This window comes from Prionailurus bengalensis, chromosome D3 (genome assembly GCF_016509475.1).
Source record: "Prionailurus bengalensis isolate Pbe53 chromosome D3, Fcat_Pben_1.1_paternal_pri, whole genome shotgun sequence".
NCBI classification, from domain to species: Eukaryota; Metazoa; Chordata; class Mammalia; order Carnivora; family Felidae; genus Prionailurus; species Prionailurus bengalensis.
The window spans coordinates 8602855-8616207 of record NC_057356.1 but is presented as its reverse complement, the minus strand read 5'-3'; the positions used below and the strand labels follow the sequence as shown (position 1 = coordinate 8616207).

Genomic DNA, 13353 nt, shown 5'->3' with positions numbered 1-13353 from the left:
GCTCAGGTCATGATCTTGTAGTTCGTGAGATAGAGCCCTGTGTCAGGCTCTGTACTGACAGCTCGGAGCCTGCTTGGGATTCTCTCTCTGTCCCTCTCTCTCTCCCCCTTCCCTACTCTCACTTGCATGTGGGATTGTGCTCTCTCCCTCCTCTCTCAAAATAAACTGGAAAAAAAAGATTCTATATTTCTTCATTAAGCTCCTATTTTCTTTGAAATCCTTGAACATATTTATAATAGCTATTTATAAGTCTTTGTTGGCCAATTCTATTATCTCTGTCCATTTTGAGCTAATCTAATGTTTCTACTGGTTACGGGCCACATTTTTCTATAATTTTTTATTGTATGCTATCCATTTATTTATTTTTAAAAATTTTTTTTTTCAATGTTTATTTATTTTGGGGACAGAGAGAGACAGAGCATGAACGGGGGAGGGGCAGAGAGAGAGGGAGACACAGAATCGGAAACAGGCTCCAGGCTCCGAGCCATCAGCCCAGAGCCCGACGCGGGGCTCGAACTCATGGACCGCGAGATCGTGACCTGGGTGAAGTCGGACGCTTAACCGACTGCGCCACCCAGGCGCCCCAGTATGCTATCCATTTATAAATGCTGCCTTGTTGAGTGTATTTTGTTGTCCTCCCTAATAGAATCTGAGTTTTGTTCCAATAGGCAGTCAGTTTACCTGGGGATCTGCTTGATCTTTTCAAGGCTTCTTTTTAAGTGTATCTGGGACAGGTCTAAGGTAGTTCTTCCTACAGAACTAGATTATGACTACTATGACTACGTATAAGGCATGGCTTTTCTGGAATTTCTACAGAATGCCCCCAGGGTGTTCAGCAAGATTGGTACTAGGGATGTTTGGAACTCACACATCTCCCAGCCCAGCGTTGTATCATCTCTGGCAGCTTTTTAGATGTTTACAATTCAGCCAAATTTGGATTTTTGGAGCTCCTTCTCTGTAGAGCTTCCTTTCCTTGGGTATTTTGCCATGTAAATTCTTGGAGGCGGGGGGGGAGAGGGGGAGAGGCCTTGAACTATAATCTTTGCTGCCACAGTCCAGAAAGTAATTCTAGGCAGAAAGCCAGGTGATTGTGGGGTTCACCTCATCTGTTTCTCTTCTCTCAGGGATCACAGTAAATTTCATGTATTTTATCCAGTTTTACAGTTTTGTTTGTTTGTTTTTATGGCAAGAGGCCTAATCTGGTACTAGTTACTCTATCATGACCCGAAGCAGAAATCCCATTCTTTTGTATGCTTACACTCCCATTTTTTTAAATGTTTATTTTTGAGAGAGAGAGAGACAGAGTATGAACAGGGGAGGGGCAGAGAGAGAGGGAGACAGACAATCTGAAGCAGGCTCCAGGCTCTGAGCTGTCAGCTTGGAGCCCAACGCAGGGCTCAGATCCAAGAATTGCAAGATCATGACCTGAGCCCAAGTCAGACACTTAACCTACTGAGCCACCCAGGAGCCTCTACACTCCCATTTTTACACACTCCCAAAAACGCATATAGTAATATTTTGCATATATTTTTACATGTTTATATAAGTGGTTTATATTCATATTCTATATTTTTCTTTTAAACTCAACATGTTTTTAAAGACCTATCCACATTTGTGTATTCAGTCACTTAAACATTTGAGTGTTTTCAAGTGTGTATTAAGTGCAAGACACTGGGTATGTCATTTGCACAAGATGGAAAAAGTTCCACTTCCGTGGAGCTCAGAGTCTGGGAAGGTAGGAAGATAATACACAGACAGCCAGGTACACATATAATGTCGCCGGTAAGCACAATAAAGGAAAGGGAAGCAGAGGAAGTGGACACAGTGCGAGTGGGCAAGAGCGACCAGACAAAGCCTCAGTGGAGGTGATATTTGAGTAGAAGCCTGACTAAGTGAAGGTGTGAGCCATGCAGATGTCTAGGGGAAGACAGTTCCCAGAAGAGGGCCTGAGTGTGATGAAAGAAGCATTTGAGAGTTTTAAGGAAGGGCATGAAGTGATGTCATTTATGTTTGAGAAAGTTCTTTCTCGCTGCTGTGCGGAGAATGGGTATGGGGAGGAGGTGGGAGGCTGCTGCAGTAATCTAGGCAAGAGATGGCAAGATATGGTGGGGAGAGGTGGTCTTCCTTGGGAAGTTAGCTTACAGGCAGTGCCAACAATTTGCTGTTAGGTAAGTATTGAATGAGGAAGAAGACATTTAAAGAATGATGCCAATGGTATTGGCCTAAGGAATTAGACAAATGGAATGCCATAAACTGAGATGGGGACTTCTGGGTGGCAAATGAATAATTCTACCTTGAACTTGCTAGGTATAAGATAGCTCTCAGATAACTAAGGGTGATGCCCTTAGTTGAGATGGGGATTGGAGCTGGTGTTTATGTATAATCAGTGTACAGATGGCTTTTAATGCTGTGCCGCTAAATGAGAACCCCTAGGAACTGAGCGTGGAGAAGAGAGGTGATCATAGGCCTGAGCCCTAGGAATGTCAATTCTTAAATGTAAGGTCTTCCTCTTAGGGAATCCAGCAGAAGAGACTGGTAAGAAGTAATCATTGGGGTGGGAGGAAAACCAGGAGAATATGGAATCCCAGAAGCCAGTGAAACAAGTGTGTGAGGGAAGGAGTGACCTATTGTGTTCAGTGCTGCCAAGTGGGTATATGGACGTCATCAGAGACCTAGAGAAACGCGGTCCGTTCGTGTTAACTGCTGTATAGTATGCCATCGTGTGAATAGAAAAGGCTCATTCCTCTCTCTCCCACCATTTACATGAACATTTGCAGCAAACGTTCTTGAACATATCACTGATTTGAGCACATGTGGGGGGTTTCTCTTTGGAGTCTTTCTAGGGATGGAATCACTAGTTATTAAGGAAGATATACACCTCTTAAACTTGACAAAACATTGCCAGATTGTTTCCCAGAACAATGGTACCAGAGTCCATGCCTGTGCTCAGTGTTCAAGAGATGGCCCATTCCTCCACATCTTTGCCAACGTTTGCTGTTGCAGACTTTAGAATTCTTGCCACTCGCATTTTCCTGAGTACTAGCGAGGTGGTGGGTCTCTGCCATTTGGGTTTCCTTTCATGTGACCTGCCTGTTAATATCAGGCAGTTTTCAATGGAGTTGTCTTTTTTTTTTTTTTAAGTTGTATGATTTCTTTATATATATTCTGGACACTAAACCTCCATTAAATACATTGCAAATAACGTGTGTGTCACACCCAGTCTGTGGTGTGTCTTAACTTGGTAGGGTTGTGGGTATGTGTGTGTATGTGATATAAAAGCTTTTTGCTTTTCTTGTCGATGATGTTTTTAGAGAGAGCACCATCAGGGAAGAGGGGCAGAGGGAGAGAGAGAATCCCAAGCAGGCTTCACACACAGCATGGAGCCTGACACAGGGCTTGATCCCACACCCTGGGATCATGAACTGAGCTGCAATCAAGAGTTGGACACTCAACTGACTGAGACACCCAGGCACCCCAAAATAGATTTGAGTTTTGATGAATCAAATCTATGTGTTTGCTTTGTTTTGTGTCTTATTTAATCAACCTTTCCCTATTTGAAGGTCATAAAAACGCTTGCCAATATTTTTTTTTCTAAGACTTTAAAAGTTTTTTTTTTTTAATTATAAATGTTATGGTTAATGCATTGGAGATTCTGTGTAGGGTGTGAGGTAGGGATCTTTTATGTTTGCTTCCTCTTGTGAAGGCCAGGTCTTCTGACCTCTCCAGCCTCTTCCCACTGATCTGCATTGCCACCACCATCACACACATTTCCTACAGGGGAATAGGTCTGGTTGGGGCTTTTTTTCCCTAATCCACTGATCATATTGCCCATTCTTGGACTCATGCCTAGAAGTTTTCATTATTGAACTTCATAAGAAACTTGCTATCTGGCAGGGCAAGCTGGGCAAAGGGAGGAGGATTGTTTTTTACTCTGAAGTCATTTGTCTTTAAACAGCTGTCCATAGTGTACTTAAAACAGCACTGGCCGAACTTGGGAAAAAGCTATTTGCCACTCACATATCAAGAACTAATCTGTGGCATAAAGAGGGGGGCCTCACTTTTCCGTGAAACTCTGGGTACTTTTACTTTTGACTTTCCACACCCTTGCCCCGCCAACTCTCACCTCCGGTTTTTCAGGTTGTGATGTCTCTGAACCATGGGGCCACTCTTCCGGTATTTACACGTGGTGGGTATTTTGTGACTGAGCTGTGGTACCAATTTCATTGGTTATTGCCAACCAGACCATAGTGACAGGCCTGACGGGTTCTGGGGTTTCCTGTTGCCTCATCGGCACTGAGACCCCGGATTCCAAAAATAAAAGCACAAGAAACCACCGTGACCTCACGGTCTCTGCTTGCACGGTCCTCTGAACGCCAGGGCTGTTTCCCCCCCCCTCGGCCTGGTCCGGCCTGGACCCTGCTCCCTGCCAGAGCAACGTGGGGTCTGAGTGGCCTGGACAGGCTCTGAGGGCCGTTCCCCCCACCTGAGAACTTGCTTGCTGTCCCCCCTCTTCAGGCTGGCTCCCGCAGGGCCAAAGTGGCTCCGGCAGAGAGGATGAGCAAGTTCTTGAAGCATTTCACTGTCGTTGGGGACGATTACCATGCCTGGAACATCAACTACAAGAAATGGGAGAATGAGGAGGATGAGGAGGACGAGGAGGAACAGCCGCCACCAACACCTGCCTCCGGTGAGGAGGGCAGAGCTGCCGACCCGGCTGCGGCCCCTGTCCCTGCGCCCAGGCCCCCCCTAGACTTCAGGACCACATTGAGGAAGCTGTTCAGCTCCCACAGGTTTCAGGTAGGTGGGCAGAGGCCCAAGATGCCCAGGGTGGGGCAGAGCTGTCAGCCAAGAGTCACGAGGCCAAGGTGGGAGCCCGTCTCTGCCACTGTATGCCTACTGAATGCTAACCATGTGTCAGGTGCCCCGTCCAGCACTGGGCAGATCCCGTGTTGTCAGGGATAAAATAAGTCACAATCCAAAGTCAGTTAAAGGTCTAGCACCTGATGAGTGAATAAACAAAACGTAGTCTGTCCATGCTCGGCCAGGAGGAGGAAGGAGGCACGGACACCTGCTACAAAGTGGAGGAGGCTTGACGACGTGGTACTCCATGAAAGGAGCCAGACACAAAGACCACAGAGCGTATGATTCCATTTATGTGAAATGTTCAAAATCGGCAAATCCGTAGAGACAGACAGCAGATTGGTGGTAACAAGTTGGAGGGAGAGTAGAATGGCAATGGGCTGCTTACCGGATACGGGTCTCCATTTGGAGTGATGAAAACGTTCCAGAACTACATAGTGGTGATGATTGTACCACCCTGTGAATGTGCGAAATGCCCCTGAACTATAAGCCAACTTAAAAATGATTCAAATGTTTTATGGTAGATTTTAGGTTATGCAGATTTTATGATACACAAAAAGTAAACTGAAGGGTGAACACTGGAGCCAGAAAAAGATGTTCCTGCGTTCATTCAGCAAACACTGAGTGCGTGCCCTGAGTTGAACAAAGCCAAGATGGGTCCCGTCTCCCAGACACATCACCCTGGGGGCTTCGGTCTCTAATGTTGTAGAGCGATCTGCATAGTGTAGCCCACGGCTGAGAACATGAGAGGGAGATGTGGAGTTGAGAGAATAGCGAAGCGTCTGTTGGCATCTTCTGACTTCGAAAGACAAGCGCAGGTCGAGTCTGGTCTGGCTGGCCCCGCAGTGTCTGGAAACGTGTTCTGAGAGCCGCAGGAGAATTCGGGAGGCCCAGGGATACTAAGGAAGCATGCAGCCCCCCAGGTCCTGTAATGGAGCCATTTTGGGGACCCTGTTGCTGGCGTCCTCCTAAAGCAAAATAAACCAGCGCCTCCCAAAGCTGACTTCCCTTCTGGAAGCAGAAACAGCCCTTGCCTCTCCCATCACTGACTTTGTTCCAGGGTGAAATAGAAAAAAAAAAAAAAATTTAATTTTGGTCTTTTTCTCATTCTTGCGTAGCTTAGAGAAATGAACCAGGCCAAACAGCCCAACAAGCCTTGCAGCTCAGCACTTTCCTCTGCGGCTGTGACAGGAAAGGAAACGTGGTATTAAGTTGTTGGGGTTGAAATCCCAAACCCTCAATTTCAGGAGCAGAAGGAAGGCATCAGTTTCCCTCCAGCTGCAAGGGAAACCCTGGACCTCCCAGCTCTGGGAGGTCCTCCCGAGGGGGCACAGGGCTGGCCCCCTGCGCCAGGACCCCTAAGGACACTCCTACTGGATAAGCCTGACTGCGGAAACATAAGTAGAGATGCTTATTCATTCACTTGACAGTCACTTCTCAAGCACACACTGCGTGCCAGGGGTACAGCAGCAGGCACGGCAGATGTGTCCCTGTCCTTATTCTTGAAGGACCCACGGTCTGTGGAGAGGCAGGCACTCCAGGAACCATCACCCAGACTGATGCTGGTTATGAGTGAAGGGAAGCCCTCTGTAAGAAAACAGAAGGGGGCTCCCAGAGATCCTGGGGGCAGGGAGCCACATGACCCAGGATTGGGTGTCATAAGACATGTAGTGAAGGAGGTGACATTTCACCTGACACCTGAAGCTTAGACAGGGCTGAGCTCTGTGAATGGGGAGGGGAGGAGCTTTCCAGGCAGAGGGACTGTGTTTGCAAAGGGCCGAAATAGGAAAGGACCTGTCATATTCCTGGAATTGGGAAGGGTCCACATCGGCTTCCGTGTAGCAAGTAAAGGGATAACTCGGCAAGGGAGGTGGTGCTGGAAGGTCACCTGTGGGCAGTGGGAAGCCATGGAAAGTCTAAATGCGTGGGTGGGAGGGAGTGACACAACTAGATTTGTAGAGAGGCTCAGGGAGACCACCGCGGAGTGGGGATACCAGTGCAGGGGTTTGATCTCTGCCGGTAGAATCAGCATGCAAACGGATTCTGGAATCCCTTTCTTGGATGCGTTCTCTACCTGTTCCCGTGGTTTGAGGCAGCCTAGGTGACCAGATATATAGTTAATTGCCATCACTTCTCACACAGGATGGTACAAGCAAGGGAAAGAATATAGGGCGTGTTGGGCCTCTGTGGAATCCATGGGTGGACAGGGTGGCTGAGCTGGGGAGGACAATTGTGAAGGTCAAGGAGCTTCACTTTATTACCTGCTCACTACAGCCGGGCCCTGTGCCTTATAAGCACCCTTCACACGTTACCTCATGTAATGCTCCGTGTGTCATTCTAGGGTGTAAAATGTGGTCAACCGCATTTTCTCCAAGAGTACGCTGAAGCTTGGAGTTAACACTTGAGAGACGTGCCCAAGGTCTAGGCCAACGCAGGAGCCGGCCCGGTGCTGGCGGCCCCATAGCCTTCACTCTCACCATGGCCGTCTTTGCCCCATCTGGGTTTGGAATTAACCGGCTTCCCTGAATTCTCAGCTCTTCTCTTTGTGACATGACTCCCCTCAGAAATAGCACTGCCTTGTGAAGTGGCAATTTCAGGGTCTGGGGATTTTTTCACAGCGGTCAGGATTGGAGCCCAGACATTGTAGTTTTATGACCTTCAGTCTGTCTCACCTTTTTTAATCGAAGAGAAATTCACATAACCATTTTATTACAATTATTTATTTTAAGAGAGAGCGAGAGAGTGCACATGGGACAGGGACAGAGAGACTTCCGAGCAGGCTCCACACTGACACAGTGTAGAGCCCAATGTGAGGCTCGAACTTACAAACCGTGAGATCGTGACCCGAGGCGAAATCAGGAGTCATTCCCTTAACTGACTTGACTGAACCAGCCAGGTGCCCCTAAAGTTAATCATTTTAAAGTGAACAATTCAGTGGCATTTTGTACATTCACAGTGTTGTGCCACCCCCACCACGGTCTAGTTCCAGAATGTTTTCATCACCCCAAAAGGAGATCCAGTACCCATTAAACAATAACCCTCGGGCCCCCGGGGACCACTAATCTGCTTTCTGTCTGTACGGATTTGCCCGTTCGGGACTCCACAGGAATGGAATCAGACAACGCATGGTCTGGACGCCCGGCTTCTTCCTCCGCGTCACGCCTTCCCGTCACTCATGCTGTAGTGTGCCAGTGCCGCTTCCGTTTTACGGCTGAATATTCAGTCTGCTTTTAATGTCTCTGTGCCTTGGTTTTAGACCAGACAAAGCTCTCACATCCCTTCAGCTCTAAAATAAAACCAAGGATGAAGAAAGAAAGAAAGAAAAGGAAAAACAACCTGCCAGAGGCTGGAATCTTTGAGCTACTGAATTTGAATATGTGTGAAAACTTCATTACAGAGCAATTTGGCATGCAATTTTCACAGTAAACCATGTCACTGAACACTGTAATTACTGAAATAATTAGCTACGGGCTGAAATGGTCAAAGGGTTTACTAGTCCATCGTCACACAGGCCTGTTGGGTTTCAGCCCTAAACTGCGGGCACTGCCAAGAAAATGGCAGATGAACTTGCGGAATCTACCCCGGAGTGTTGGATGTAGGAAGGGCCCTGAGGGAGGCGAGGGAGGGTCCACAGTTCCCGAGGGAAGAGAGGGGTTACACGGTGTCCTTTGGGTCTCCTCCCATCGCTGCCATTTCCACCACCGGACACCGTCACCCCCACCCTGCCATTATAGAGGCCTCACCAGCATCGTCACTGTCACCATGCCCCCCCACCCCCGTTGGTGAGAGCACGCCCTCACTGCACCCCACTCTCACGGAGCCCGCAAGATGGTCCTCCTCCCACCACTCTCTTCAGTCCCCAGGAGACCCAGGACTCCCTCTGCCCTTGGCCCCCTAACGAGCACGCGTGAGCTGGGCAAATATTCGCGGCTCTGGACGGAAGCTATTTCGTGTGTCCCGTGGACATCACTGTAATCCGGCTGCCTGAAGCAGGCAGTCCCTGGAGGCCTTCCATGACTCAGATCTGTGAGACAGATCTTTTTAATTATTTACCGAACATCTGTTCTGGGCGTACCCTGGCAAGAAGATCTCCAGAAACAGAAAAATTAAAACTTAAAAAACATTTTCTTGCCATCTAGGAATCGGCAGTTTGGCTTGAGAGATGCTGAGACACAGTGAATGAATACGAAGACTGGTGGTGACGGAGTGTCACTCAGCCACACAGAGAAGCTCCAGGGGGACAGACACTTCCCAGCGGGTGGAGGGGGGGGGGGCGGCGCAGGCAACAGGCCTGAAAGGCGCTCGACTGTGGGCCGCGGCCTCCCATCCTTGGCACCTTTACCCAGGATGGTTTCCCCTAGATGTTTCTGGCCTAATGCTTCTTGTGCCTTCCCTTGGTCTGCAGGTTATCATCATTTGCCTGGTCATTCTGGATGCCCTCCTGGTGCTCGCTGAGCTCATTCTGGACCTGAAGATCATCAAGGCTGACAAGAACGCCGTCAAGGTAGTGTGTCAGCAGCCCTTTAATACGGCTCAGGTCTGTTATCTTTCCTGAGGCGGGCAGAGTGGGGCAGACGGCACCCGCCTGGGAGTCGCAAGTCCTTAACAGAGTAGGTTGACTGCGTGCTTTTAACCAACGAGCAGAGAAAATGTCTTTCTTTCCAAACTGTAGATAAGCATTTACTACAAACAAGAAACCTTCTCATTTCGTGTGATGGCTCGAATCTCAAGTGGTGCTAGACCGCAGAGCTGGAGCCTGCTGCTGCTTCTAGAGGATCTGACCGAGAGAGGGCTACTGTCCCATCTTTAGGGGCAGACGAGCTATTTCTCTGCCTGTCAACATTCTGATGTGGTCCCCATGTTGGAGATGTGCCCACTGTTTATCCCCCAGTTCACAGCTGCTGCCTGAGCCTGCCCCAGACGTTTGTCCAGCCTTCCCAAGACAGCTGCTAGCTTTTCTTCTGTGGCCAGCCCGAGTCCTTCTGGAATATTTTTCCTCTCTCTCTAAACTTAATCACAGACATACCTGCTGTACTCACTCTCTTGTGCCTTTTTCTTCAACTTTTTATTATGAAAAATGGCAAATAAACATTTGCTGTATTTGCTTTCTCTATATCCACAAACACACCCATGTATTTTTGACCATTTGAAAGTAAGTTAGACATTAGGACACAAATATTTCAACTTGCTTAAGTATAAGGTCCTTCTGGGGCACCTGGGTGGCTCAGTCGGTTGAGTGTCCAACTTCAGCTCAGGTCATGATTTTACAGCTTGTGAGTTCAAGCCTTGCATCGGGCTCTGTGTTGACAGTTCAGAGCCTGGAACCTGCTTCTGCCCCTCTCTGCCCCCACCCTGTTCTCTCTTTTTCTCTCAAAATAAACATTAAAAAAAATTTTTTTTTTCAACATTTATTTATTTTTGGGACAGAGAGAGACAGAGCATGAACGGGGGAGGGGCAGAGAGAGAGGGAGACACAGAATCGGAAACAGGCTCCAGGCTCTGAGCCATCAGCCCAGAGCCTGACGCGGGGCTCGAACTCACGGACCGCGAGATCGTGACCTGGCTGAAGTCGGACGCTTAACCGACTGCGCCACCCAGGCGCCCCAAAAAAAATTTTTAATAAAATTTTAAAAAAAGGTCTTTCTCCTATAGAACCACAATATTATCAATTCCTGAAAAGTAATCAATGATTCTATAATCAGTTTATATTCAAATGTCCTCATTTGTCCCAAGAGTATCTGTTATAATGTTTTTGTTATTTTTTCAAACTAGGATCCAGACATCTGATATTATACTCGGTCATATCTCCACAGGCTCTTTTAATCTAGAAGAGTCCTCCCACCTTTAATTTTTTCCCCTTAGGACACTGACTTTTTGGAGTCCAGCCAGTCATCTTGTTAAGTGTCCCGTGTTCTGGATTTGCCTGTTTCCACAGAGGTCCTTCCAGCTTGTTCCCCTATCCCCTGTACACCATAGGTGAGGTCCGGAGGCACAATTAGCAACAGTTCTTGGCTGGTGGGGTGTTTTCTTTATAGCACAGCACATCGCTACCGGTGATCCTCACTGAGACCACTTAAGGCAGTAATTGCTGAGCTGTTCCACTGTCCAGGGACACTTTCCCTTTTCAGTTATAGATAATCTGCAGTGACACTTGACTGCCATGCAAAAATCCTCTTCTCCAATTAGCGTCCACCTGATGGTCACTGTCTGAGTCGGTGAATACATTGGGGGATGCGAACTCAGATTTCCATCATTCATTTTACATCTAGTAGGTGGTAATTTTTATATATATATAAAGAGGAGTTTTCCTTTTCCCCCCATGTGTGTATACATATCACTATGGGGGACTCATGGATTTTTTGGGTGTATTCAGTGTATGATAATCATAGTCCTTCTGTTCACTGTTCAAATTGTCCCAAATTTGGTCACTGTGAGCCTCTTCAAACTGACTATATCTTTTTAACATAACTCCGTAGGCTCTGAGCATTTCTTGTTCTCTGGCGCAAGACGATGTCCCAGCTGAGTTTGTACTTTCCCTGTCCTAGAATGGAAATGGTTACTTTAAGGAAATGTAGTATTTATAAATAAAGATCTAGCAATCCTCTTCAATTACCATCTACCTGGGAGATCATTTCTCGTCAGTACGTAGGAGTCAGCCTTGGTCCTTTGCCCAGTGCTCCATATGGAGGTGCCATAATGCATCTGCCAGATGCCCTCTAATATTTCTATACTGCAAAGAATATAGAAGATCTTTTGTCTGTAAATGATGCTGCAGCGAATATCCCTACAACATGCCTTTGTGCACGTGTCAGCTTAGCTGTAGGATAGATTCCTAGCATTGGAGTCACCGGGCCAAAGGACATGGTTTTCAAATCCTGCCATTGCCCAGCTGCCTGTCAGAGGGCAGGCAGGGCAGAGCCCCGGTCTGTGGTGTTCCGGCCGTATTCCCAGGCCAAGAACTGCGCCCGTGGAGTTTGGGGTCAAATCAATGAGTTCACTCTCCGGTGCCCGGGCAGGTGCACTCAAGGCCAGCTCGTCTGTGTGCCCTGCCCCAGCCTGTGACCAGCCCTGGATCTGCACTCACTGTGCTGCCTCTGTCCTCTCCAGGTGTTTCACTGCATGAGCATTGCCATCTTGACCTTCTTTATGATGGAGATTTTTCTAAAATTATATGTCTTCCGCTTGGAGTTCTTCCACCACAAGTTTGAAATCCTGGACACCATCGTGGTGGTGATTTCCTTCATCCTTGACATTGTCCTCCTGTTCCATGAGCACCAGTTTGAGGCTCTTGGCCTACTGATTCTGCTCCGGCTGTGGCGGGTGGCCCGGATCATCAACGGTATGTTCCCTGCACTCCCGGGCTGCAGAGGGAATTGGAGGGTGGGCACAGCCTGAGAGTGGACCCAGAGGCCATGGTTCCTCCTCCTTCTGGCTAGCATTTTCTAGGGAAAAAGGGGGTGACCTGAGTTTGTAGCCTCTGTGGCTACAAATCAACACGGCGTCACATGCTCAAAGAGGAACCACATTTCTCCTGTAGGCCTTGTTTTCATGATAATTAGAAGATATTTATAGAAGGGGTCAGATGAATGCCTCATCGGTCCCTACAGCTTGGTCCCCAGAGCACCTTTGTTGTTTGGTGTTTTCCCGAAGATTGTTCCACCGCACCCCACCCACTGGGAGGGGTACCATCCAAAAGGGGTGCAAGTAAGCTGACAAATGCTGCACCCTAGATTCTGGCCCTTTGAGGAAGTCACAGCACTTGTTAACATGAGGAAGACTTTGAGAACCGTCTCCCAAACTGACAAACTGGACAGTTTGGGGGGAGATAACACCTCTTAACATGACGCAGACTTTGGCTCTAGAGAACACGCTTGGGGAAAGAATGCTCTACCATATTCCTCATACACACCTTGTTGGTGCAGGGAGGCTGTTTCAGAGAAGCCATGTTTGTGCTGTTATTGGGTGGACACAGTGATCACCAACTGGTTCAGCTCTCCCTGAACGAGTCAGGGTTGTTCTGAAGCCTGTCTGGAGACCCACCGCACCAGAATCCCCTTCAGGGCTCTTGTTTTTTCACTGGAGAGTCTGATGCGATGTCTGGGTGGACCCTCATGGGGTGTCTGTTTTTGAAGTGCTACCAGGTGACCTGGGCGTCCAGACAGGCTTGGGAATCCCTAGACAAGCGTCCAGCCCGACAGACTGTAGGCCAATGCCAGGAGAGTGAGGCAGGCCCGTCCTAGGATGTGCAGCTCCTTCACTGGGCAGCAACGAGTCCCACCCCGGCCTTCCGTGCTGGCGGGGAGGGGTCACATCTGCTCCGATGCAGGGCTCTGCCTGTGGGCACTGCGGGCTCCCACAGGCTTTAGGAGCCAGTTTAGATCTGATTAAAGTTTATTAAGAATATTCACTTGGGGGGAACTTGGGGGGCTGAGTGGGTTAAACATCCGACTCTTGATTTTGGCTCAGGTCATGATCTCACGGTTTGTGAGATTG

At 48.3% G+C, this 13353-nt stretch overlaps 1 protein-coding gene across 9 annotated transcripts in view; it reads left to right on the top strand.

Annotated features, from left to right (window-relative positions):
* The window catches only part of HVCN1 (hydrogen voltage gated channel 1), a 37790-nt gene that overhangs the window by 21059 nt on the left and 3378 nt on the right, over nt 1-13353 (top strand). For 8 of the 9 annotated variants that reach the window (XM_043557579.1, XM_043557575.1, XM_043557578.1 and 5 more), the window contains 3 exons: nt 4516-4797; nt 9266-9364; nt 11968-12199. In XM_043557579.1, coding sequence (XP_043413514.1) covers nt 4555-4797; nt 9266-9364; nt 11968-12199 — 574 coding nt within the window. In that variant the 5' untranslated portion in view covers nt 4516-4554. Of the gene's footprint in view, nt 1-4161; nt 4187-4515; nt 4798-9265; nt 9365-11967; nt 12200-13353 lie in introns of those variants that run through there. The other variant, XM_043557573.1, reaches the window with a different exon arrangement.